Here is a 26,901-nt window from a genome sequence, read left to right on the forward strand (position 1 = left end):
TTTAAAGTGGTGAGCTGAGGTTCTGACTGCGTGCAGCGGCAGAGAAGTAAAATCCATCTGACAGAACACAGATTGAACTGTTGAACTTTACAGATTACAGGTGTAGCAGCGACCTCATCATGCGAGGACAACTTCCTCTGGCACTGTTTTGTTTTCCACAAACTGCAGTGGGTCTCCAGTGTGACTGGAGCTCTGCCTCGGGGAGCTGAACCAGCTGCCTGTTGAGCTCCCACAGGGTGGTCGGTTTGAATCCCTGCCCAGACGCACACTCAGCCTGCCAGAAAGTGGAGGAAGTTAGTATGCATGTGTGGACACATTCCTAGCTTCACTACATCTACAGGCTGTGTGAGCTATGGACTGTGTCCAGACATGTTTTTTATTATTCAATTTTATAGTTCAGTCCAGGGCAGGAATTTCATGGGGGCCATGAAGGCCTTTCCCGCCGTGCCCCCTCAGTTTGGCCATATGCCCCTCGAAAATGATATGCCTTATGGCCACAGTGGCCTTGATGCCCCGCCTACACTGCACCAGCTGATTTTGCCGTTTTCTCCTCTGCCTTGTTTTCCTGTTTTGATTTTTAGACAGCGGTGTCTTTTGTTGTGATTCAGAATTCTTATTGGGCAACATCAAGTGAATCACTGCCCACATAACCAGTGGTGGGTTCGAGTTCGAGCCTGGTATGAACCACTGGAAAAACAAGACTTTCAATAGTTTGACACAAATCTAGCACCGGCAAACCAGTAGACTTAATCAAACACATCCTGATGTGCCAATGCTGCAAAGCTGTGACTGAGTGAACTTCTAAGTGTGAGTGAGTAAGAGTGAAATGCATTTTATTTGTACGCAGAAGTCGGATTTTCCACGGTCAAAGTCGGAAACACGCCCCCTGACATCGGATTTCCCAGCTCGGAACTCGGACAACCAGCGAGTACCCCAAGCTCCAAATCCAACATGGCTGCCCCATGCATCAACAGAAGTGAAGGCTGTAGTAACATACAATTATAAGCACTTCTGTCTTATTTGTGCCTCACTAAATCAGTCGTACGCACAGTGTCCATCTTCTATCTGTGGACATGTTGTTGTACGCACAAAAAACAGCGTAATGCTTTGGTATGAACTGGCATTGCTAACAATGCCTAACCTGGCTAGAGCTAATGAAAACAATGAAAATACGACTTGTTATATGCAACGCATTCAACTCATCAGAAGAGGAGAAGCTCGACTCAGCTGAGGTAAGAATAAATTACTGAACAAATAAGACAAGAAACTCAACATGTAGAGTAGTAAAGCCAAATGTTTGTGACAATAATTACAGTTACCCTCAGGTTAAATTCATTATTTCCGTTGACTTAAAATTATTGTTTCATTTGATGGTCTTACTGCCCTGGCATTTATGATAAAATTACGGGCCTGGTTCAGTCTAAGGCTTGTTTAGTTACTCTAAGATATTAAAAACAACTAGCAAAAGTTTAATAAATTAGGAGAATAAAAATTAGGCGGTTTGGGCATCTGGTAAGGATGCGCTCAATGGTGTTTTTCAGCCTCCAACGTCACCTTCCAGGCAGCTAACCTTAACCCTAAACATAACCATTGCCGCGCTGCCTGGAAGGCGACGTTGGGGGCTTAAAACACCTAAGGATGCCCCCTGGTCGCCTATCTAGGGAGGTGTTCCAGGCACGTCCAGCTGGGAGGAGGCCTCTGGGTAGACCCAAGACTAGGTGGAGGGATTATATCTCCAACCTAGCCTGGGAACGCCTCAGGATCCCCCAGTCGGAGCCGGTTAATGTGGCTCAGGAAGGGAAAGTTTGGGGTCCCCTGCTGGAGTTACTGCCCCCGCGACCCGACCCCGGATAAGCGGACGAAGATGGATGGATGGATGGAATAAAAATTATAGTGAAAGGGATGAATGAATTGTCCAAAATATAATTTAATAAAAGATTGATTTGAAAGAATGGAGAACTCTGTTTTAGATGGTAAAAATACACCAAGCTATTTTAAATGTTATATATTTTATATTTCCATCTGTAGTGTTGCGTGTGTAAAGCTTGGTAGAGCTATGATGAACTGCTAACTGCTAAAAGAAGCAACAAACTACCATGCACCTCACAGAGCTGAGAAGAGGTCACGTCATCACATGGGATGAAAATATCGGAAAGATTCCCTTGTTTATGACTTGTGCGCTATTGCAGAGTTGATTGTGTAAAATGATTGTACATAGACAATATATATCATTTGAATTAGTCACTGTGGTATAGTTTTTTCTGCAAATTTGTATTTTTTCCCTTTTAGAAACATTTGAGTTCCCCAGTTGTAATTCTCTCTTGGATAGTAACATGAATAGTATTTAAGGCCAGACACGGCAGGCAAAAACTTAGTTTTTTATTGTACTTTTTGAGATTTCTAGCTATTTTGCATCTACAGCATGCCTTTTTTCAGACTAGTGGAAGTGGTGTTCAAAATATTAATTTAGGTGTGTATTTAACTACACTGTGTCTGTAGATTTCACCTTAGGATATAAGTACCTTTTATTAAAGGCCGTTTTTCTCAAAATGAGTATCTCCTCATACTTCAAATCTTCACTTCAGTAGCCCCATACACCATACTTTCCAGTTTCATTCCTATCTATATTCTGAAGGTTGCTACGGAGAGGTTTGTTCATATATCATTCATAGCCTGATTAATACAACATTTGATTCCTAAAAACATGGAGAAAAAAAAATTGATTTTTTTTTTTTATGGCAGTATCTTCTGATTTATGTAGTGATAAAAAAAAAGAGATAACCAAAATTCCCTCAGTAAAAACCTTTGACTCTAATATGTCAACAAAATGAAACAGCTCATTTTAATTAGTAAGATAATGCATAATTTGCTTATTTAAACAAAAAACTTAATACATAAAATATTTGGCTCAATGTTATCAACTCATATGGTGATATGGAACCATACGTATACTCTAAAGGTATAATGTTTGCAAATTTAATGACAAAATGCTCACACTGCAGTACAACTTTTAATTCAAACAGCAATAGTAACACTTCCACTTTATTACAGCAGACATAGTTTCCACTCCAGTTTAATGTGGCACACTAAATCAGCACATATACTCATGCCCACATCAATCGACGATTTTTGCGACAACTAATACTCGGTATATTAAAAATGGCTTATGTGACTGGCTTTCTAACAGAAAGAGGCACTGCATCTGCTGCTGCTGCCAACACTTAACAATAATTAAGATACAGTTTGCTGCAGTGATAGTTGCATATAGGTAGTTGTTCGATATGTTCATAATTAGGTCCTACTTATCTTCAAAAATAGTGTTTCCACAGCTTCTGCACCATCTGCTAGTGTTTGATTATCAGCCTTATACCGCCTGCGCTTCATATGGGTTTCCATACACAGAGAGCAGCCTCTGAAAACAAGCACTGGTGACATCTGTCCCATATTAGCCCCAGTTGGCTCTAGTAACTCTAATTGTACTTTAGCCAGTATTGTTGTTGGTGTGAGGAGAGAGGTTGTTGGGTGCTTTTATGTGGACAGACTTATGACTTTGGGCGACATCATTAAACTCGACTTGTTTCAACTGCAGGGCAAAGCAATGTAAATAGGATTAGGCACGCACGCACGCACACACTCTACATGCTGACTTTGATTAGTTGAAAGACAATTTACTGCTGAAACACTAAACACTGCCAAATATGAGTAACACACACTGTGCTGAGGTATGAAAACTGCAGTGTCTCTCTTTCCTGCTTTAATGACGGTTGAAAGAGAATTTAGAGACAAACTTTTTTTTACAATCGTCTGCCATACGCTCTGCAGCTGAAGCTTTTAAGGGAACGTTGAGACTTTGAAAACGAAACTGGCGAGGACACACATTTGTCCCCTAAACGTTCCACCGTTTTCATTCGAGCCGTGTCGCCAGGAAACAGCCTGGGTCCACATGCATTACTCACTTGAGGCCATATGTTTCACTATCAGCAAAGTTCAGTGTATTCTCTACGTGCTCCCCATTTTATAAACTTGACTGTTGCTTCACTCTGACGAGGCTCTGAGGGCACCGTGAGAACAGACTCAGCTGCAAGCTTTCACACCTTGGATAACATTGCTGGTTATCCTCCGGTGTGGCTGATGAACAAGACCTGCTTCATCATGTCGGATCCAGACCGAAGCTCTGCCGGCCTCTGCTGGTTTGGCATTGTCAGTTGGAGACTAGTCTATATCGGCTTTCTTTGTGTTGGCGTTCTAACCTCCGGTGGATATCTGAGGACTATGGTTAACTGCTCCTCAGATCTCTGTAGGGTAAATCCAGACAGTTAGCTAGACTATCTGTCCAATCTGAGTTTTCTGTCGCACGACTAAAACAACTTTTGAACGTACACAGGTTCCACCAAAACAAGTTCCTTCCCGAGGCTATTTTGCAGAGGCACTGTTGCTCCATCCGGCGCTTAGCGCTACCCAAGACAATTGTGATTGTTTTAAAGAAATGCCAATAAACCAGAGCACGTTTTTCTCTCCCATCCCGGAATGCCGTGTGGACTAGCCAGACCCTCCTCCGCAGCGCTGTTGTCTCTGAGACAACTTCAGTCTGAACCAGGACATTTTGCTTCTTGAAACACACCATCCAAATTTGTCTATGGGAGTTTATAAATAAAAATCTAATATTTTCTTCTTTATGTCTTTCAGTGGTTTGGTGATCTGGTGACTCCGGTCTGGTGGGAGGACGTCTGGTTAAAAGAAGGTTTTGCTCATTTCTTTGAGTACGTCGGCACCGACTTCCTCTTTCCAAAGTGGAACATGGTGAGTAACAAAACTGAAGTTTTATTCATATCAATCGAGGTATTCATATACTAATCACACTCATTAATCTTCCTAGGCTTTCAACTACACCAATGTACTTCATCCCCATTCTAATCTTTTATTTAAGACAAACTGCAAATAAGCGTTCAGATATTCTGAACCTCTGTTGATCCTCTGTCTGTTGGCTCATAACATGCACTTATTTAGCCTTCAGATGGTCTCAGGTGAGTCAGGATTTCAGCTCAAGGCTCCAGATATGAATTAGATTTTATTTTAGAGTAAAACATTTAAAGGTCTCCAAATCAAATACAGAAAATCTGATTTTAAAAATAATTTCAAGAGATCAAAACAAACTGTGGACATTAAATCAAATGATCTCAATCAATCAGCATGTATTTATATAGTGCTTTACAGCAACCAGCAGGTATCCAACGTGCTTCACATCAAGGACCTAGAATTAACCCTCTAAGGGCATTGTCACATATCTTCTTAAATTTACCTTTTTAAGGTATTTACGTATAACCTGAGCCTCATGTGTTTTATATCAAAATGTTCCAAACAAACTCTGCTTTCTGTGTAGTGACGCCCAAAATTGTTCTAGAGCAATGTATACAGAGATAATTTGGCCCTAAAGGGGAAATATTTCTCAAATCTCTTGTGAAAACATACCTACACTCAATTTTTTTGGGTGCTTGAAATGAGTTTACAAAAGCATTGGGTTCACAAAAGTAGCGTAATATATGAATAAAATATTAAATAAATGTCTAAAATGAAATTTTGTAATATCGCTTTTTGAGCAGGAGTGTTGTCAAACGTTGCTTGGCCTTGCCGGTGAATCTTTTGTCCTCCAGAGGGTTAAACAACATAATATACAATAAAACGAATAAAACAAGAAGTGGACCATCTCTCTGCGGACAGGTTTTTCTTGGTGACGTTGGTTGTGTTTTGGCAGAAAATGATTCCCAGTGGAAACTGTTGTCAGAGAGGTCTGAGGATTATCCTGAGTAACTAGGACGCTTTTTGTGGACGCTTCAAGTAACTTTAACAAAACCCTATTCACACCATTGTGAGGGGCTGGTGGCAGAATAAAACCTGAAATGTCTGCATTGTTAGATACCACCACAGGGAGACAAGTAATATGTTTTTCTGACCGTTTTAAAATGAATTTATTATTCAATATTTTTCTTATTGTCAACAAATCCCATGTACAGACCAAAACCTACAATGTGTCTAGCCGTCTCTCAATACTCTGACTTCCTGTCTGCGGCTCTCAGCTCCAGCTCCCTACTGTAATAAACTTTACTCATAAAAGATTTTAAAGGCAGTGTAATACTGCCACCAACTTTGTTTACCTGGTCTAGTCCAGTGTCAGAGGCAAAAGAATATCACCACACGTGCAGGAATGTAGTACAAAATACAGCCTTTATTAGAAATACAAATGCATTTAAATGGGGACACCACAACAGAAAGCCCTTTATAAAGGTCAACCCCTATCTGGCAACGGAGCCCCCTACAACCCTACAACACAGCACTGCAAATGTATATTACACACACCCCGAGAGAACCACTGCACACAGAATCAAATCCACAGCAATCTGCACACTAATGAAAACACCATATAAAAATACACCGCACTCAATAAAGACCACTCCAAACTGTAGGCAGGTCAGAACCACTTCTACCAATAGGGGGAGGCGGAGGGCCCCTTTAGTCAGCAGTGTTGCCTGTTATAAAGAGCCTCTAATGGGTGCCACGTTACTAAAATCCATCTGAGATGATTCACTTATAGATTGACTAGGACACAAAACTAACAAGACAACATACAATCTATGAAAATGAAGGGGTTTAAAAACGTATCTGCCCCTGGTCTGGCGGCAAGACCCTCCCCCGCGGAGTCTCTGGTGGAATTAAGAAGCACCCACAGGAACGCTCGCTTGGAATGGCGTGGCGGCTTGATATGACGTGTCGCTCATGGTGATCCTGCACGTGAAGCTCAGGCACAGGTAGTGATGGTCCAATGAAGCTTCGTGAACCACTGTCTTTATTTTCCAAGCTCACTAGATGGCGCTCTCTGTTCAACAAAGGGTTGAAAACACACTGAATTGCCATTCCTTTAACCTTTTTCTTTGAACAGAGAGAGCCATCTAGTGAGCTCAGAAAATGAAGACAGTGGTTCACGAAGCTTCATTTGACCATGACTAGGCACAGGCACTACTAGATCCCAGTCCCTCTCTATCTAAAGGAGATGCGTGCCTCCCCTCCTAGCACAGGAACGGACCCTTTGCTTGCTATCTTCACTCCCGGCAACACTACAAGTTGCGAACAGCACCCACCTGCCACAGTGCCACAGCCACGGACAAGTTCAGTCTCTCTCAAGCGCCGTCAGCCCGTTCCTAGCACACCTTTATCCCTCCATGATCCCCCTCCCCCACTAACACAGGTGAGAATCATTAGTCCTCAATTACACAGGGATTCTTCAGTTCAGGTGTCTGCAGGGAGAAAGAGACCCTCCCCCAGGTTTTCTCATTACACTACTGTAGATGTAACTCTTAAAAAAGACAAATATCGGTATAGTTTTATCAGTTATTTCCTAAAACAGCTGGTCACTCTAGTTTTTATCAGACAAATAAGATGAAATAGTGCATTTGTAGGGGACTAACAGACAAACAGATATAATTACAATATGTAACACTGAATGCTGAACTCTCCATACTGTACTGAACCAATAAAACACCTCCAATAAGCAACAACTCCACCCTATAAAAACTCTATCCTACATAAACATGTACACAACATGAATGAATCATGGTCTACCTTAAATTAAATATGAACAAAGTGCATTAGGGTTGAATCATATTTTTATTATTTAAGCATGAGGCTGCCCTTACTCTATATTGTGATTATTGCCAACAGCCTTAAACCAACAGTGTGTTAGTCCATCTGTTTCTGTGTCTGTCAGCCCAAAACCCTTTGGTTCCTACTGAATCACAAACCTTAAAAAGTGTGTTTTGTTGGGGACTATTTTCAGCGGCGGATTAATCCACATTTGGTGCTCTAGTGAGTATTTGTGGCAGCAGGACGGTGTGTATGGGACTGAGTCAGAATAAACTACAGTGTGTGTGTGATCATGGTGATGAAAGAACATGTCACCCAGTGCAACAGTGTTTCATTGATGTTTTTTATGATATATCAGGCTGTGATACACACACAGTACCTGATAGGTTATGCATTCACTGATGGTTGTGTTGTTTTAATGGGATTAGTTGAGAATGAGAAAAGTATAGAACATCTGCAGACTTATCCAAGTAGAGAAATCAACAATGGAAACATCCAATCACATCCCTTCAAGTTGTGTTGTTTGTGCCTCTAAAGCTTTAGATTTCGATTGATAAAACATGCTGCCGTTTAAATCAGACATTTTTTTGTTAACAACTAAAACAACAAAGTGTTCTGAATTTGCTACATCTCTAATTTGCACGCCTGACTGACTTTTTATCCAAAGCAACATCTAACCGCTAAGGATCATGGGTAACTTATTATTTAGAGCACAGATCTTTAACAGGGGGCCCGGGACACCTAGGGGGTCCTCATAGTCACTGCAGGGGGGCCACTGTGCCACATGTATGTATCACATTAAAAGATGATTTATAAAATCATGTTGACAATTATTGTAATAGCTTAGTATTCTGTGCCCTAAAAAGGTATGTATAAAGGCTTTTGGCCGCCCTACACTTGGCCCAGTTTAATAAGCAACTTCATTTTATACATATATACATACATACTATTATATACATACTATATAATAGTAGTAGTAGGGGGTCCCTGCTCCGTCTCTCTTTAAATTAAGGGGTCCTTGGTTTAAAAAACTTTGAAGACCCCTGATTATCGGCATATTCAGGAGTCTCCTGTGTTTCTACGTTGAGGAATATTATAGACACAGTAGCATGAAAAGAAACTATTTGATGCTGCCCAGTGAAAACCATGAATCTCCAAACTTCTATCTTCTGAGGATTAACCCAATGGGAAATGCTAAAAAATTCTTAGCTAAAGGTCTGTCTGTTTCTTCTACCATCTTGTTTCTCTTTGCTGTATAAACCTTTACGTAACATAAAACCAACAGTGTGTGTGTATAAGAAGAAAGTTAAAACTGGCTTTTGTGGAGGAGGAAGTCCTGACTCCTGAACTCTTTCACCTTCTTCCACTCGCATGGATCAATGTCAGATATGTCTTTTTCCAAAAGTGTTTTCATGCAGATAATATTCAGCCTGACTCTGCAGCGGGTAACATCCAGTTTCATTTTATTCTGCTCAGGCTTGCAAACAAATTGACGCAGAGAGTGAGTCAGCTCAAAACACAATAAAATTAGAAATTAATTCTTGCTCCAATTTTCGCAAAAGCTCCCAGATCTCCTCTTTCTCACCCCTGACAGGCAATGAGAACTTCTGAGAAACCTTGAACACTGCAGAACTTTAAATAATAGCCCACACACTTCTTCCTGCTTTGTTTCTGCCGAAGTACGTGGTGATTTACTTCCAATAGAGAAATGTGTTACACCAAAACACCTTATCTCCCGCACGCACACACAGTCTGCTTCTGAGCGACATGGCATTTTTAAATCCCTGTTACTGTAGTTCTGCATGGCTGGATGCTTTAATATAAACAAAGTGTTTCTCCAATAACCGGCACACCTATGATAAAGCGGCCTGTTCCTGATAAAGCAATTTATTTTATAATACAGGTTTTGTGTTTAAAAAGCTGTTTCCATCAGCAGCGAGTCACAGCGCTGCAGGGAGGCGAACAAAACCTGAAAGCAAATGAGGATAGAAATATGATGTGGAGTGTTTCTGTATTACCACCAACCAATCAATCAAATCACTCAGCCATTAAGGTTGCATTACATCATTTATTTTCATATATGGGAATCTTACAAACCGTACTAGGATTCAGGTGTTTTGAAACAAACTCAAAGCCATAGACTGTATAAAAGAAGTGGACATAGCCTCCAGGCCTGAAAACTGAAACCAATACGGAAGTGCCTTAAATCTGCATTCTTTCTAATGGCCAGCAGGGGGCGACTCCACTGGCTCCTAAAAGAAGTCAGCTTCTATAGAAGTCTATGAAAAAATGACCCTACTTCTCACTTGGTTTGTTACCTGAGTAGTCTATATCCACGACCTTCCACTTCCGGGATTGCTCCGCTTTGTGGAATTTTAAACTCCACAAACTTTAAACTTTCTCAGGACTATGGTTAACTGCTCCTCAGATCTCTGCAGGGTAAATCCAGACAGCTAGCTAGACTATCTGTCCAATCTGAGTTTTCTGTTGCACGACTAAAACACGTTCCACCAAAACAAGTTCCTTTCCGAGGCTATTTTGCAGCGGCACCGTGGCTCTGTCCGGCGCTTAGCGCCGCCCAAGGCGTTTGTGATTGGTTTAAAGAAATGCCAATAAACCAGAGCACGTTTTTCTGCCGTCCCAGAATTCCATGTGGACTAGCCAGACCCTCCTCCGCAGCGCTGTGGAGGAAGGTCTGGCAATGTGAGACTATTACCTCAGTAAACATTTTTTTAATGACTTTATGGTCTCGATCGCTAGTTTCAAGTCTTCTTCAATATAGCACAATGTTTATTTTGTAAATGATGCTCCCATTTAGAGTAAAATAGATGATGAAGCAGGGGCTAACATGTAATTGACAAGGAGCTATTACGGCGACCTGTCTATCAGGAAAGAGGCTTAGCACTGTGTACATTTAAGTAGCCGTAAACTTGTTTTTGGGTGTTCAGTTGTACTAAAAGACACTCTAAGGAGTCGGTAAGTACATTTAGTTTTAAACCAGCCAAAATTAGCATCCAACTCATAGCACAGTTGACGTGAATTACGAATCACCATTGCTGTCACGGTGGCCTGGTCCACAGCTATACTCAGAGCCAATATGATCAAGCCTGGTGTAAAAGGTTGAGATAACTGTGACTGTGTGACTTTAAAACTGAGATTTAAGAGGTGCAGCACTGGACACATCAATTCAATAGTGACATAAAGAGACATCTGCAATGTTTACAGCCACAGAACAACACATAGCACATACTGCATAATTTATGATATATAACATGTTAAGTTGCAAAGAAAAAGGTGGCCTAAACACAACTAACAGGAGCCTTTGAACCATCTTGTAATTTAGCTGTTCCAAAGTTGTTCTTTTCATCATTAGCACTAAAAGTAAACGTAGATGCACGGCCGCTTTCACACCTGTAGTTTTGGTTTGCACCAAAAGAAGAGATACTGTCACTCTGCATCATCAGCGCTACATGGAGCCATATCGGGGGGAATCAAAGATGAAATGAAGTCTTTATTGGGCCTAGTGGGTCTTTTTTATTGTATCTGATGGTCCCAAAGAGCTTGTGAACAAATAATGGATTTGGAGCACGATCAGTCAAGGCTGCAACTAGACCTCCATATGTTATAAATTCTAAAGAACAAGCAATACAAGTTCAACAAACAGCTCTGAACAAACCAAACACACAGACTTGATTTGAAAAGGTTCCAAAAAGGTATGAAAGCCACCCCAAGATGACATTTAGCCTCTCTAGGGGTTCTAACCAACTCATTTGTTTTCTTAGTTTATCAGTGGGATTACACCACTTCAACATAATAGCCGGATTTACAACGAAACAACAGTGGGTTTGTTAGCATATGTTTAAGCGAGTCATTAAAGCAGCTGAATGGCCAACTGAGGAACACACCGAAACCTCCTTACCTCCTTTTCAAACTGATCAAAATGCGCACGTCAGTTGCCTTTTCAAGCAGCTCATACCCATTTGAATAGAGAGGCAGCCGGAGCGGACACACATTGAGTGTATTTTTTGGGCCAAACACAGAAGTGGCCTTTAAAAAAAAAGTCAAAGAAAAATGACAACACACAGAACAAATTATGAAAATGGGCCTTTTTATTCAGCCGAGGTCCAATATGTAATTAGCTTTATTTGAATCACAAAATACCAGTACAGTATGTGTTTCTATAGTGAGACATAATAATTGTTTTGTATGGACACAATAGAGCAGTAATGAGGGACTGACTGTAACTTGACCTCAACACAAACACAGTAGTGGTGGAAATTAAGTCATGTTTGAGGTACATAACTTCAAGGGATAGTTCTCCTATATTTAGAATATTTTCAGCGCTTCACCTTGCTGTCAGACAGCCCTTTACGACGGGGAACTGAAGCCGTTATCTCTGCTCTCTTCAAAGACGCCAAATTCTTTTGACAAAAAACAGTAGTTTTACCTCGCAGAACACAGGAGTTGCTGCTCTACCTCTACCTCGATTGGTAAGTTTGTTAGTTGTGTTAGTTCCTAGCCCTTTAAAACACCAAAGTCACACAAACACACTGCTCGATACAGGCAGCGGTAGAGCAGCAACTCCTGTGTTCTGCGAGGTAAAATGTATGTGTTTGTCAAAGGAGTCTGGTGGCTTTGAAGAGAGCAGAGATAACGGCTTCAGTTCCCCGTTGTAAAGGGCTTTTTCTTGTTAATTTGGAAATTACCCAAAACATTAAAATCATGCTTACATTATATTGGAATGCGTCAATAATAGTAAGCAGCCATTCTGCATAACGAGTCCTTTTATATGGATACATTAAGGACATGTTGCTGCTGCTGCTGCTGTTATTACAACTTTTACTTAACAATTTGAGTACCTTTTCCAGCACTGCACAACACACACTGGCAGCATTATATCATTTAATCTGTGCTGAATACAAAGAGGCATAAAGACAGCAGATCAGAGGTGACTAACACAACAGATAACAGATGACAAATAGACTTCGACTTGGAAATATTCATGATTTAAAGAGAGCAGAGAACAATCAATATTAACCTTCTCTCTTCCCTCTTACAAATTGACACTTACACAATGACAGACGAGGCTGTATTAAAATCGTCCTCCATTTTCAGAGTGTGTTTGCAGTCACTTTAACCCGTGGTTGGTTTCACTAGGGGTTAACTAGCGGTTGATAAAATAATCTGTCCTGGTTAATGTCATTTAATGTCATATATACCAATATATATTATGACACAGTGCATATTCTGGAAATTCAGAGCAGTTCATGGAAAAATATCCAGACAGGAAGAGCTGTTTTGGCTCAATCAGTAAATTCAATATGATGCTTCAATATTGTGACCAAAGGAAGAGTCTGAGGATATTCTTTTTTTTTCTTACACTCGACATATCCCATGAAAAGAGTTTGTAGCACAGCCTGATATCTCTTCTTGCTCCGTGCCATAAAAACCCATCACTGAGCCACTCTGTTGCACTGGGTGACATGTTCCTTCATCCCCATGAACACACACACTGGAGTTTATTTTGACTCAATCTCACAGCTTGTTTCTCTGATAACTTCAGATCCATATATCTGACCAAACGTGACAGAGCGTTACCTTGAATAAAATGACAGATTTCTCCGCGTTTTTGGAGCATTTGGGATAATGTAAGTACACAACACAACAGTTGTAGTCATTTTTTAGACATTTTAATGCGGACACGTTACATGTGATCAGTGGTGGAAGAAGTATTCAGATCCTTTATGCCTACTTAAGTAAAAGTACTAATACCACACTGTAAAAATACTCTGTTGCAAGTGAAAGTCCTGCATTGAAACTGTTATTTAAAGTGGCTATATGTAACTTTCAGTTTGTGTTGATTTCAGCAGCCGCTTTGGACAAAAGCGGTAGTTGTTTTTACCACACCTGCTGTCATGAAGGTCTAGGAGTTAGCGTTACCGGGAGGTCATATAGTTGCAATGAATGTTTTGCTCAGACAAATAATCATTCATTTACAATAAGACAATACGTTACAGATGCATTATTGCATTTTAAGTGTAATGGGAAGTGCATACGGTAACTTAGCCTGGATGTATCTTTAGCTAAACCGGGTAACATTATCACCGTCGCTGTGTCACGAGCCAAAGCATTAAGAGATTGTTGTAGCAACCAACGTAATAATAAGATTAAGAACGTGCATTTCATGAAACCCATGGACGCTTTACACAACTACAGGGGGACAAGAGAAAAGAAAATAGTAAGCCAACACAAACACGGACTGAAAGGAATAAAACGTCTGCGCTAAATGGAAGGGGACGTAGTTTAATTTTAGCTACTGACTGTACAACCACATCGCACACTGTAAAGTTATTTTATGAATGAAATAGACGTATAACATACCTGAGGGCTAATTCTGGGTTGTTTTTAAATCATTTACAATCACGTAATTGTCTCCATCTGTTGATAGGTCGACTCGGATTTCGCCCATCGTCTTTCACTTTCCCTTTTAGCTTTCAGTTGTTCTTCGTTTCATTTCCTTCTTTTCTGTGACGGCCCTGCCACAGTATCAGCCCTAACTACAGCAGATAACTTCTGAAATAAAGTTAAAGTAAAAGTATGCCTACATAAAGACATCTCCTGCTACCTTTTACCTGCATACTCACTAACAGGCTTTTCTGGTGTTACACCGGAATCTGTGACCCGTCAGAATGTGTTACTGTAGCCCCGTCTACCTGCCGCAAATCATTCTGTGACATCAAAGGAAAAATAGGACCCGGGCAGAGACATAAATAAAAACTATATAAAACTAGCGTTCCTTTCACTGTTGTTGGAACATTACACAGCTTCAGAAACATTTAAAAGTTACATATAGTCACTTTAAGTAAAAGTATGTAAGTATTATCAGGAAACTGTACTAGCATTAAAAGTAAAAGTACTCAATGCAGAAAAATCCCCACATTTTAGAAACTGGAAACGATCCATTTAATGGTCTAATCATTTCAGCTGTACATGTAGGCCGTTATGTTGTTGGGTAGATTAATTTATAATAAAACAACGTATTTTATAAACTACATGTGTTTTGTGTGCAAAAATCTTAATCTGTAAAGTAACTAAATCTGTCAGATTAATGTAGTGGAGTAAAAAGTACAATATTTCTCTCTGAAATGTAGCGCAATAGAATATAGTAATATAGTAAAGCACAAGTACCTGAAATTTGTACTTACTTGAGTAAATGTGCTTAGTTACATTCCTAATATATCAGCGATATCACTGCATATTATACCTTTCAAGAAATAGTGCACAGTGTAGCAAATTCATGAATGTGTGACAGATATCTGCTGTCATGTATATCAGGTAACACAGCATGAATCATCAGTATTGTTGCAAAGACAGCTCTCAGTTTAATAAAGCAGTTAATCTGTTGAGCTAAACTATATTTGATGTGCTACACCTGCCAGGCAGTTAATTAGTATTCAGGGTGAACGTGTTGCACACACACACACACAGAGAGAGAGAGAGAGAGAGCTCGATCGATCGATCGATCATCAGGTTGAAACGACAATGAAATGAAAGAGGAGAATGGAAGGAGGGGAGGAAGTACAGTACAGGAGGAGAGGAGGAGTGATGGGGTGGAAGTGAAGGAGGATTGAGGGCGGAGACGAGCAGACGCTTAAAAGTTCAGCAGCTGTTCGTGAACGCAGCCCTGTCCCTCCATCTGTGTGTGTGTGTTTGTGTTTACGCTGACTGTTGGCCCATTAGCTGTCCTCCACATGTGGGTCCATCTGGTTCATAATGGCCATATGGCCCAGCTGGACACCCATCTCGTTCTCTCCCCAGGTGACTTAAAGTCTCTGTTAATTAGAGCTGATGTCTCATTTAGTCTGATTCTCTTTTTCTTTCTCACAGAGTAATTTTGGTTTCATTCAAATGTGCCATTTAACTAATTGTGAAATTTGCGGTGGAGTCCCCTGATTCAACCTGTTTACGTGTGCGTGTGTGTGTGTGTGTGTGTGTGTGTGTGTGTGTGTGTGTGTGTGTGTGTGTGTGTGTGTGTGTGTGTGTGAGAGAATGTTTGTGTGTGTACTTCAAAATGAAAGCAGTAGCCTGTCTTTACCCAGGAGTTAGCCCAATCCTTTGAGCAGGGATCAGTCCAAGAAGACACCCAGGAATTTAGTCAGAGTCGCTCCCTGAAAGGATTTATTTCAAAACAAACCGTTTATCTGACACATAGTTTAGTTCATTTGCAGTCCCAGCCACTCAGAAGTGCTGCTAGAATCCAGTTTCCAACCACTGGGACCCTGGGAGCCCCCCCCCACCCCCAATCCTGCTCCTCTTGTTTCCTGACAGCATGTCTAGACACCACAGTAAACAGCCATTCAAGCCCCATTCATTCAATTGCAGGTATCACCATGACCATAGTCTCACATTGCCAGACCTGGTGGGCTACACCACCTGTTTATTCTGGGATAGGGGGACAAAACACTTTGTTTGTATTTCTTTTTTAAGGACATTTTCCCTGAGCTAATATTCTTATGTATGCACACTTGACACAACACGCCACCACATTATCAAAACCTTTATCTCGCTACATTGCAAAAGTAGCCTGATCATAAACAAAAACATAACATAAATAGGCCTTGGTTAAGTAATTAGGCCAATTGCTTTGCCACTTATTTTAAACAAATGTATTCTACAGCACATCATAGTTTGGTAAATTCGGATATATCTTAGCGAGCTATATCACAGCACTTCCACTAAACATTATTTATTTGTAAGCAGAAGTTTGCCCATTAGCTGGCAGTTAAATAGGCCTGCACTAGAAGCTTGAAATTCAATCATGTTTGCTGCTCATCTAGTTGTCCTTATTCACATTTTTAACAGCGTGAACCCTGATTTTACGATCAGATTTCCGACTTTTATTTAAGATGTATGACTTTAAACTTCAAGAGCAAAAAACACGTGTCAATCTGCACTACAAAATTGTCGCCCCACTCTTGGATTCCAAATATAAATAAGTATAAGATCATGCTGTATGTGGCCCGGAAGTAATGTGATTACACATAGGGAACTGACTGTCAAAATTGAATGAACCAACATGACCAACCAACATGAATCCTGACTCTTGCAGCCAAGAAAGCTATTTTGCCTTTACTAAAGATGTAGGCTACATTGTAATTAATTAATTTATACCCACAGCATTTCACGTATATTGACACTTTGTTTATTTCACCAGTTGTTCATATTAACTTTGCATCATTTGCTCATGATTGTTTAATGCGTGCTAAGTTCAAGAGGAAGGGATCAACAGAGGACTTATCGAGCTATGAATGAAGATAAGGACTTTCCTTTTTTGAATATTTAAGGGTTTTTAGATGATTTAAAAAACTGTTTACATGTTTGCATATGACACCGAGTACAGCCATATCTGTATCTGTTCAAACAAGAAAAAGCTCAAATTAACAAAGTAATCGCATTATCCCAGAAAAATATTTACATTAGGAAACAACTACATATCCGCGTCTGGTGTGTGACGCCAGGGGACGATGGATTGTTCTATTTCTATTATTTTAAAGCCTCTGAACACCCACACAGGTGTTTTCAGTTATTCCGGCTGATTAGACGCTTTTCAGGTTGAAGGTGGGCCAGAGCTTTGATGAGAACTTATTAGGTCACAAATTCTTTCTACCAATAAGGATGACAAAGGTGTCTTTTGTCCCACACTAACAGGTGCAACAACACTAACAGTGGACTCAGGAAGATCAAGCTCTCAGTCTATCCACACCCACACAGTCGTTGAAAGGGTCCAGCAATCAGCCACATTAAAGGACAAATCCGGCGCAAAATGAACCTAGGGGTTAATAACGTGTACCGAGTTTGACCGTTCTCTGGGATTTGTTTTCATGCTAATCGAATGTGACCAGTTTTATCGCAAACCGCTAATTAGCTTATTACGCTAGTCGTCGGGGCACGGCTAAAGTAAAAAGAAATGTCTATTTCTATACCACTAACAAGGCTCAAAATAGCACTGAAGCATTGAGAACTTTGTAAGTGTACAGTAAGTGAAAGATAGATTATAAAGATGGTACCGTTCACGTATACAGGCAGGCATTTAATTAAACAGTTATAATTCATGCATTTCCTTGTAATTACATTTCACAAACGTAATTCCTATCGATCCATTGGGAAACCAGGAACCATGGGAGATTTCAAGTGACCGTTCAGCTCACGTTGTACGGCATTCGTCGTCCAACTGGTCGTGACTGTTTTCCCAAGATGGAGCCCGACTGTATACGTGAACGGTATTGTCTTTATAATCTATCTTTTTAATAAACTGTCTGTACACTTACAAAGTTCTCAATGCTTCAGTTTACATGTAGGGACCCTCATTATGCTACCGTGGAAGTGTGGTGCTATTTTGAGCCTTGTTAGTGGTGTAGAAATAGACATTTCTTTTGACTTTAGCCGTGCCCCGACGACTAGCGTTATAAGCTAATTAGCGGTTTGCGCTAAAACTGGTCACATTCGATTAGCATGAAAACAAATCCCAGAGAACGGTCGAACTCGGTACACGTGTTATTAACCCCTAGGTTCATTTTGCGCCGGATTTGTCCTTTAACTATAAACACCTGTGTCAGTGTGAGCCTTTAAACGTGTTTTGGTTTACAAGAGTGATTATGTAGATAAAACACCAGGTTATGTTGAAAATTAAACAATTTCTCAAGGAGTACATTATATTCGTATTTAAGCATTTTCTTAACCTTGAAAACATAACCGTTAAAATTAAGCATTTTCCAAACTTTCAAGACTTTGGTATGCATGGCCGTATCTACCATTAAGGGTACCGAGGCCCGGACCTCTGTATTATTTCCCCCAGAAAAAAGTGATTTACCTGCCTAAAATAAACTTGTACAACGCCAAGAGAGAACTTTTTCTCTGTCTGATCATCATCACCGTCATTGCTTGTGGGTGACTAAATGGATTATCTTGTCATAACTATACGATCTTCGGTCAACGCTGTGGTTTTTGGGTATAGTGTCAAACAGTCAGGACCCACCAAACAGCTATTCTTCCTACCGAGTACAGCAGCTAACTAACATAGGCAAATCAGTGAATTTTACTTTTTCTATGCTGTTCATCTCCAGACAGACATCTGACGAAAAGCTCCTTTACTGTCGCACAGTGTCTATTGATGCCGTCTGATGTTAACGTTGTCACTGAGACAGACTAAAATGAAGAGGCAACTTTATACAAATCTTTCCTTTGGGAAGCGATGAGATAGACAAGATGAAAATGATAGGAAGGTGGTGGAGAAGAGAGAGCAAGACCAGGTACTGCCCACTGTCCCACCCAGGTTTATATTGTTTCTGTGCTGTTAAACATATAGACTGTTCTGATCCAGTTCAAACAATGTAATAACCATATAAGCAATATAATGGAACTTATAGTTCCCCTACAAACCTAGGAAAAGTAAAATAATAATATAGTATTGTATAACACACATTTTGCATATGTTTCTGTTCTGTTTCAGACACATTTCTATGACACAATCTAAAAAAGGTCTTAAAATGCACATAGATCAGGGAAATAAAGAAATATTTGGACTTTGGTATTGCTAAAATCCTGGATACCGGCCTGTTTGTACGAACCCTGATTTCTGGACATATGATGCTGGCTTTGTGAAGAAAGTAATCTCTTATTTCAGAATATTTTGTTCTAAGTAAATAATTCCCAACTCTCAGTATTTATTTATTTATTGAGCGAGGATCATATTCAACTGTTTTTTAAATTTAAATTTCTTTTAAATAGACCCTTTTTAATGGAATTCCATTGCTAGGCCACAGCCTTGCCCCTTGTTTACTTCCTGCGACAGAAAATCAACTCGGGGCCATTAGAATGTTTACAACTGTGAAATGGTCAAAGCGACAAAATAAGTTTGCGTTCTCCATTTACGAAACACTTGTGGAATTTTTGTGTTTGCCTTCGTTTGGTGAGTTTTTAAAGCAGCTGAAGAGCCACTTGATGAACACATTTTCACCTTTCTGCCTCCTATTCAAGCTGAAGAGGTGAAAATGTCTTATACTCATTTTAAGAGGAAGCCAACCTGAACCAACACACAGTGAGTGATTTGTGAAAGAAAGAAAAACCCGCAGAGGAATGATTTTTTAAAAGTAGTTTTATTTTGCAAGCAAAATACGAAACGAGATGACATAAAAATGACAATTTGTGTTGATCGTTGTTTTACTCACTTTCCACTAGGCCCTCCTTTGTTCTTCACAATCAGTCTCTGTACTTCTGACAAGCTTGTAATAACTGTGTTACAGAACTCTTGGGTCAGTTTTGTGTACCAAAAGACCTCGATGGCCCGGATAAGCTCCTGTCTCGTGCAAGGCTTAACCTCATTTCGGATGAAGTCTTTCATTGAGTGCCAAACACGCTTGATGGGGTTCAAATCCGGTGACTCTGGCGGAGTCCTCACCCAGTTTATTCCCTCAGATGCAATGCAAGCTGCAGCAGCTGTGTGCTTTGGATCGTTATCCTGGAAGAAGCGATGATCGGACCCAAAATGCCCTCTGACGTATGGTGCTGCGACTCCTTTGATGATGGCGTTCTCAAAATAATGTCTGTCCATGCTTCCTTCAAAGATGACCATAGGACCTGCACCGTGTCGTGAAATCATTCCCCAGACATGGAGCTTAAAGGGGTTTTTGGGCTTTGGTATAACCCTAACCCTGGCAACAGTTTGGTCTTTCATGTAGGAACAAAGCCAGGTGTGGCGCTCCAGAGTTACTGTTGTTGTGTCCGTAAACAGCACGTCATGCCACATCTCCCCAGACTCGAGCCACTGAACAGCTTGTCTGAGCCTCGCCTCTTTGTTGAGCTCTTTTGTAATCGGGCAGAAGCTGTTCTTTCCAAATTTCCACCCAAGATTCCTGCGGGCACGGCGAACACTGGTCAGGCTAAGTTGAACACCAAAATCTGCTTCAATTTTCTGCTGTAAAGCTTGGGCCTTCATCTTAATGCCTCTCTTTGTCACTTCGTCAATGGCAGTCAGTATATTACTGTGAAAGGCAGGGGGGAAAAAACTTTAGACAAATGAACCCATTTCATACACAAAGAAGTTGTTTCCAGCTGTTTCAGAGACTGTTGTAAAGCTCCAGTGTGATGAGACTTACTGGTGCAGTTTTCTCGGACATGAGCGGCGCGGTTCTCTCTCCTTGAAGTGATATCTCACAGTCCTCAGCGACACGTTGATGCCCAGGCTTGTAAAATGTTGCTGGATCTCGTGTGCTGTTTTTCCACTTGCCCGCATGAGACGAATCTGTTGGGACCTCTCCTTGTTGATATGCGTCATCCCTGCTGCCGTCTGTGGCGATCCATAGCTTGCTTATTGCAGGGGCCAGTTTATGCACACTTACAAGGCACACAAAGTGGGTGTTCTTCAGTAAGCTTTTGCGATTGGCTGAAGTATGCCTCAGGTAGTCTAACCAATAAGATTCAAGCCTGTCGGCTACACCAGTAGCTTACCACCAGTCCGCCCCGCCCCCTTCTATTGTGTTCATCTAACTTGTAAACTTGTTTTGAGCTGTGGACCCTGAGAAGCTGCAGTCTGCTTATTATAATCGACTTTGGGCTTGTTTTTCTGTAAAGTCGCTTACAAATATTGGTGGTTGTGGCTTTTGGGGCTTGTTTCTAAAGTGTATTTGCTTATTTGCGCTTGCTCCCTTTATGTCTAGTTTGTCCTGTCGCAGGATCCGTCCACAAGCCCGATCCCTCTGTCCCTTTCCTCCATAAACACAGGTGTCTGACAATCAGTGAGTGACACATTGATGGAGTTTCTTTATACTTTGCTAACAATGCCAAGGACTTAAATGAATGAAATATGGGAAATAAATACGAGTAGGAGAAAAGTGGATTAAAAGACTGGATTCAACCTGAAGTGGGGGGTGATTCAAAGGCAGTATGCAGATTGTGTACGTGTGAAATACGTGCACACCATAAAGATCTTGTTCGACATGCCAGTACCGATAATCATAAAAAGAAATGCAGCACCGTTCTTGTCAATGAAGTTTACAGACATTGGAGTCTTAAAACAAGACAAGCTGAAGGCTTCACTGATATAATTAAATAAATAATAAATAAATTGAATTTATATAGAGCTTTTCACAAACTCAAAGTCGCTTTACAGGGTATAGATAATAGAGACAAACAAACAAAACAAAACAAGATTCAAGATTCAATTACTCGGCCAGTTTGTCATATGCAACTTCTTTACTTTCATTTTTATTCATTCATTCATTCATTTATTCATTTATTCCTCGCTTTTTGTTGACCTTTAGAGTTAAAAAAATTAAAAATGCAATCTACAGTATATTTGAAATGGTTTCTTATGAAATGCAAAGTAAATTAATTGTAAACATTCTTTAACATTTTTTGGAGAGCCAAGTTGCTTCTTTTGAGCTTGTTTCTGTAGACCTGATTGCATGTTTCTCTCACGAGATCTGGCAACACTGGCTGCCAATTAAATATTAAAGGTGTTCATTTTCCTTTCCAAAGATTGTTTGCCTCTTAAACACAATGTGATTTTTTTCGTGAATGTAAACTAAAGTTCCTTTTTACGGTCTTTCATCAGTTTAAGGTGTCGGCAAGTAAACTGCCCTAATGCTTATTAAGTGTAATGAATGAGAGATATCAAAAAAAGAAAATGAAGTGCTGTGTTTGGGCTCTACACTGAATTTGTACTCAGTGTTACAAAGGCCCTTTCACTCAGTGTGACGGTCTAGACAACGGGGGCTGGGAGACCTGTAAGGATGGCACACCAATGGCCCATAGAGTGCAAACAAAGAGATACACTAATGCTAATAGTATGTTGTGAGCTTTATCTCTGTCGTCTTCTGTAACACGCATTACACTGCAAACACCAGGACCATGTCACAGCCCTTGTCTTTGAGAATCTGACCCAATTTCACACACACAATTAAAACATAGGCTAAACATAGGCTCACAAACAACACAATATAAATTACAATTATTAAACGTGTGGAAATTGTTGAGAGAGAACATGCTGAATAGGTGAAAGAATATGAGAAATAACAGGCAAATTAAGCTATTATTTTTTAGCTTAATTTACCATAACTTTAGCTTTGGAGTCATTGGAATGGTTATATGACCTTTTTCGGGTTAAATGGTGGTCGTCTCGCTTCCCCTTAGCGCCTATGAGCGGAAAAACCACCCTTGAGCCCAAACATCATTAGCATTGGCTTGTACATGGCCGAATAACCGTGTCATGACACAGTACGTTCCGTTGCTTTGCAGATTTGATTGTAATGACTGAATAGACCTGCCCCAGAAATGATAGTCCCCAAATGCATTGCAATCTTCTCTATTAATCTGAAGTGTGTTTTAACTGCGAAGATAAGCAGCACACTGGCGGAAGTAACCGCAATATACTCTGGTCGCCCAGGGAAAGATTAATAAATCTCTTTTTTATGTTGAGTTTGGGGAAACTTAAACTAAACTCTGTACAACAAATTCTTAACTATATGTGCCTTCTCAATTCAAATTAAATGTAATATATTAAGTTATTTCTTTATGTAAAAAACATTGTCAGTTTGGCCCAGCATTTTGCTGTGCCGGCGTGTCTGATACTCTATTTCCAGATAAATGATATGCCTTGTTAACAGCAGATGAAGTAACACAGTTGTTTCTTATTGTATGTCATTCATGTCCCCTGTATTGCTTTTAGTTTTGAAGCAGTTCTGCATGCGATGCATCTCTTGGCTTTCAGAACAGAAGACCTAATCAACAACTAGAGGCCTCTCTCATTCAGCGTCTATACTAAATCAATAAGCTATGTTTTAATGTTTTAATGTTAGTTAATGCATAAAATCAACATGTATCAGGGTTTTAAAGGTGCAGTAGATAAGCCTTATAAAACTAACTTTCTGTCATATTTTCTGAAACTGACCCTATGTTCCAGTTGAACTACATGAAGCAGGTCATTTAAAAAAAAAATCCAGCTCCTCTGGCTCCACCTACAGCCTGTAGTGTGATTTGCAAAAATCCACCGCTCCCTGTTCAGATCCTCCAATCGGGGCCAGGGGGGGTGTCTAACTGCGTGTCAATCACTGCTCATACACACGCATTCATTCTCCCTTTTGGGGGGCGGGGCTTAGGAGACAGTTTTGGGCTTCACCTGAAAGGGGGAAGGGACTGAGAAGTTGTTAATGTTCAAATGTTTTGGATAAGTCCTTGATCTTCACAATCCTACCTACAGCACCTTTAAACAAAGCTTAGGCATAATATTTCCATGACCTTGTGATATGATAATAACAAGCGCTTCACTATAGGTATGCTCTGTGTGGGAAGCGCTTCCTCATACACTTCAAATATCATCAAAATATCTGATTGCAGGAGACTGAGTCCAGTGGCAATGGGCAGACTTAACCCTCATGTTATCCTTGGGTCAAATTTGACCCGTTCTCAAAACGTCTATATCAAAAATATGGGTTTCTTTTTAACCAAATTACTCATAAAATTAAGTACAATTGCAAGTACTCAATTACTACTTTCATTGAATTGTGGGTATTCAGTTTTATAGCATTTGAAAAAATGTAAAAGGTTTCAAAACCTGACTAAACTTTGACATATACACGACTGTGATTCTCCACCAACATACATTCCTCTAATATTAGTCAAAATCATTCATCATTTTAAAATTAGGTATAATCTCCTATAAATGAGATTTATTGGCCATGAATCCCAAAAATACGTGTAAAACTATTGGTAATAAGTTGGTGTTAGTGAAAAATAGCATCAAAAACGTGGGAATAAAGTGACAAAAACATTGAAAAAAGTGACGAAAAAGTGACAAACGTCGGAAAATGTGTCAAAAAAAAATAAAATATATATATATATAATATATATATTAAAAAAAAAAAAAACAGTAGACAACACAAGTAAAAGGGTCACACTGTTCCTCGTGGTGGAAAGATAAAACAATAAAACTGGATTCCTCACATGGTGCTGGGGGGCGTTATGAGGCGGCGCTGCCTTCACTACGTCATCAAGGTGGGATCACATACCAATTGCAGAGTAGGGATCCAGCAGGGACCAGCCGGGACCCCGTCACAGCCCAGCCAGCAATTTTAGATGGCTGTTACTGTACATTTACTGACATTAAACTGCCCTCTCACACCAGATATTAGACAAGTACATTGCCATTTAGCTTCACGGACAATGCAAACATAACAGTCTCTGAGTCACAGAATTAGACCGGCCCCTGCCAACACTTTCTGTTTGTATTCTTAAATCAAGAATAATTTAATGCGTATTGTTAAAGAAGATGAATATTTCATGCAAGTCAACAAAGACAGAGCCATGTCTGCCAAGAAGTAGCCGGATCCCAGTAGACGATCCAGTTGATTCTAATGTTCATTAAAAATGTAATATCTCAAGAAACTTTTGTTTAAGTAGATGTAGATTCATTAAAACCAAAGCTACATAATGAACAACTTTAATCCATGCACAGAGCCACATTGGACAAAGAATGTCCCAGCAGATACTCTTAATAATATAATTATCAATGTTTAAACTTTCTGTTCATTCAGTTCATTAACGACAAAAACTTAATAAGCCAACAATTCTGTTGCTTAACAAGATGGATGTTCATTAAACCCAAATCTCCATAGTAAACATCTGCAATCCATGAATTAGACAGAGCCGCACATCTCCGGATTTAGCCTGAACCCAGGGGTAATTCAGACAGCTCGTTACAGCTCAACATGTTTGCAGATGTCTATTAAAACCCTGAAACTAGGAGAGTAAAGGGAGGAGGAGAGAGGAAAGACAGACAACAAACAAGGAGAGGAAACATGGAGGAAAGAGTGGAGTGGAGGAAAGAAGTAGAGGATGTTAAAAGAAGGGAGGAGGAAAAAATGAGAGGAAGTAGACGAAGTAGTGCAATGTAGAGAAAATTACAAGATGAAAGCAGAGGAGGAAGGAAAATAACGGATGAATAAGGAAAATTATGAGGGAAGGCAATAAGGAGAGAAAGGAAACTAGTGGATAAAGCTGGGATGATGACTAGAAAAATAAAACAAGAAGAGAAAACAATTTCAGCAAACATTAGCCAGATTAATTTCACAATTAAACTTGTGTTTACTGAACCAACTGTTTCACTAAATGACACTTTGTTGATCAACTTTGTTTTGCCAAAGTTAATCATTTAACTGGAGTCTGTCGAAAGCCAAGCTGGATGAAAACCAAAGCACATAGAATCCAAAAATCACTGTGAGGGACTCTCCTCCCAAATGGAGGCAGATATCTGAGTCCCATATTTTTAGAGTTAAGGTGTGCATTTGACACACATTTAACTTTTTTGGCGCAAAAAACATTTAGAAAACGGAAAAAAGGCTAAGGTACAAGACTGTGTACATAAACGATCATAGACTTTATTTGTAGCAGCCCACTAGCTGTTCGCGAGTTCGCGGGTGCAGTAAACGTGTCCATGGTAACAGCGAACTTCACCAATTAGAGACATTGCGGTTTACGCTTAGGATTGTGGGTTGTGTAGTACCAGATGTGTCGTTTCCTGACATTGTTTGTTAACGTTAGCTATCTGATTGAGTTTCCAGGTAAGAGACAGCTAACGTTAACCGTTAGCTAATCTTAGATGATTCAATCTGACTGTATTATCAGTAACGTCATCCCAGGGTCATCAAACTGTCTATTGTTATCACACATTCATTAAAGCTATGACATTAAAGACTAGTATTTTTTTAGCATGTTGAATAAATTCCATGTAAAGGTTAGAGTTTGGAATGTAGCACCGACGTTAGTGGTATTAACCCCGGCTCCGTCTGTCTATTCAGCAGTATATTAAACTTATAAGAGGCGCAGAACGCCACACAGCAAATGAAAAAAAATGATCGTAAATATGACAGAGTAAAGATTAACTGCTAACAAGGTCTACGCTCAGCCTCCAGAGAATGAATACAATGTCCCCATAAGTGACAAAAACATTTCTTTTTTTTCAGGAGAAGCAACGCTTCCTGACTGATGTCCTCCATGAGGTGATGCTATTGGATGGCCTACGTTCCTCCCACCCAATCTCCCAGGAAGTGGAGCAGGCGACGGACATCGACCGAGTTTTTGATTGGATTGCCTACAAAAAAGTAAGGGCCGACCTCATTAATTAATTAATCCTAATATGGTGACCCAGTGAGAACTTCAGGAATACTTGGCGAGGCAACATCGCTAGCTGCCTAGTAACATTTTAGCCACAAT

General features: G+C 40.1%; 2 protein-coding genes across 2 annotated transcripts in view; one reads left to right on the forward strand and one right to left on the reverse strand.

Moving 5' to 3' along the window:
- LOC144512326 (thyrotropin-releasing hormone-degrading ectoenzyme-like) overlaps nucleotides 1–26,901 on the forward strand; it is a 186,271-nt gene that overhangs the window by 110,562 nt on the left and 48,808 nt on the right. The window contains exons 7-8 of the mRNA XM_078243008.1: nucleotides 4,687–4,800; nucleotides 26,652–26,789. Coding sequence (XP_078099134.1) covers nucleotides 4,687–4,800; nucleotides 26,652–26,789 — 252 coding nt within the window. The remainder of the gene's footprint in view (nucleotides 1–4,686; nucleotides 4,801–26,651; nucleotides 26,790–26,901) is intronic.
- Nucleotides 19,772–21,029, reverse strand: LOC144511988 (transposable element Tcb1 transposase). The gene is made up of 2 exons (XM_078242498.1): nucleotides 20,790–21,029; nucleotides 19,772–20,675 (listed from the first exon to the last, which is right to left on the reverse strand). Exons 1-2 carry the CDS (start codon nucleotides 20,966–20,968, stop codon nucleotides 19,859–19,861), a joined length of 996 nt encoding a protein of 331 aa, XP_078098624.1. The 5' UTR covers nucleotides 20,969–21,029; the 3' UTR covers nucleotides 19,772–19,858.

This window comes from Sander vitreus, chromosome 23, assembly GCF_031162955.1.
Source record: "Sander vitreus isolate 19-12246 chromosome 23, sanVit1, whole genome shotgun sequence".
NCBI classification, from domain to species: domain Eukaryota; kingdom Metazoa; phylum Chordata; class Actinopteri; order Perciformes; family Percidae; genus Sander; species Sander vitreus.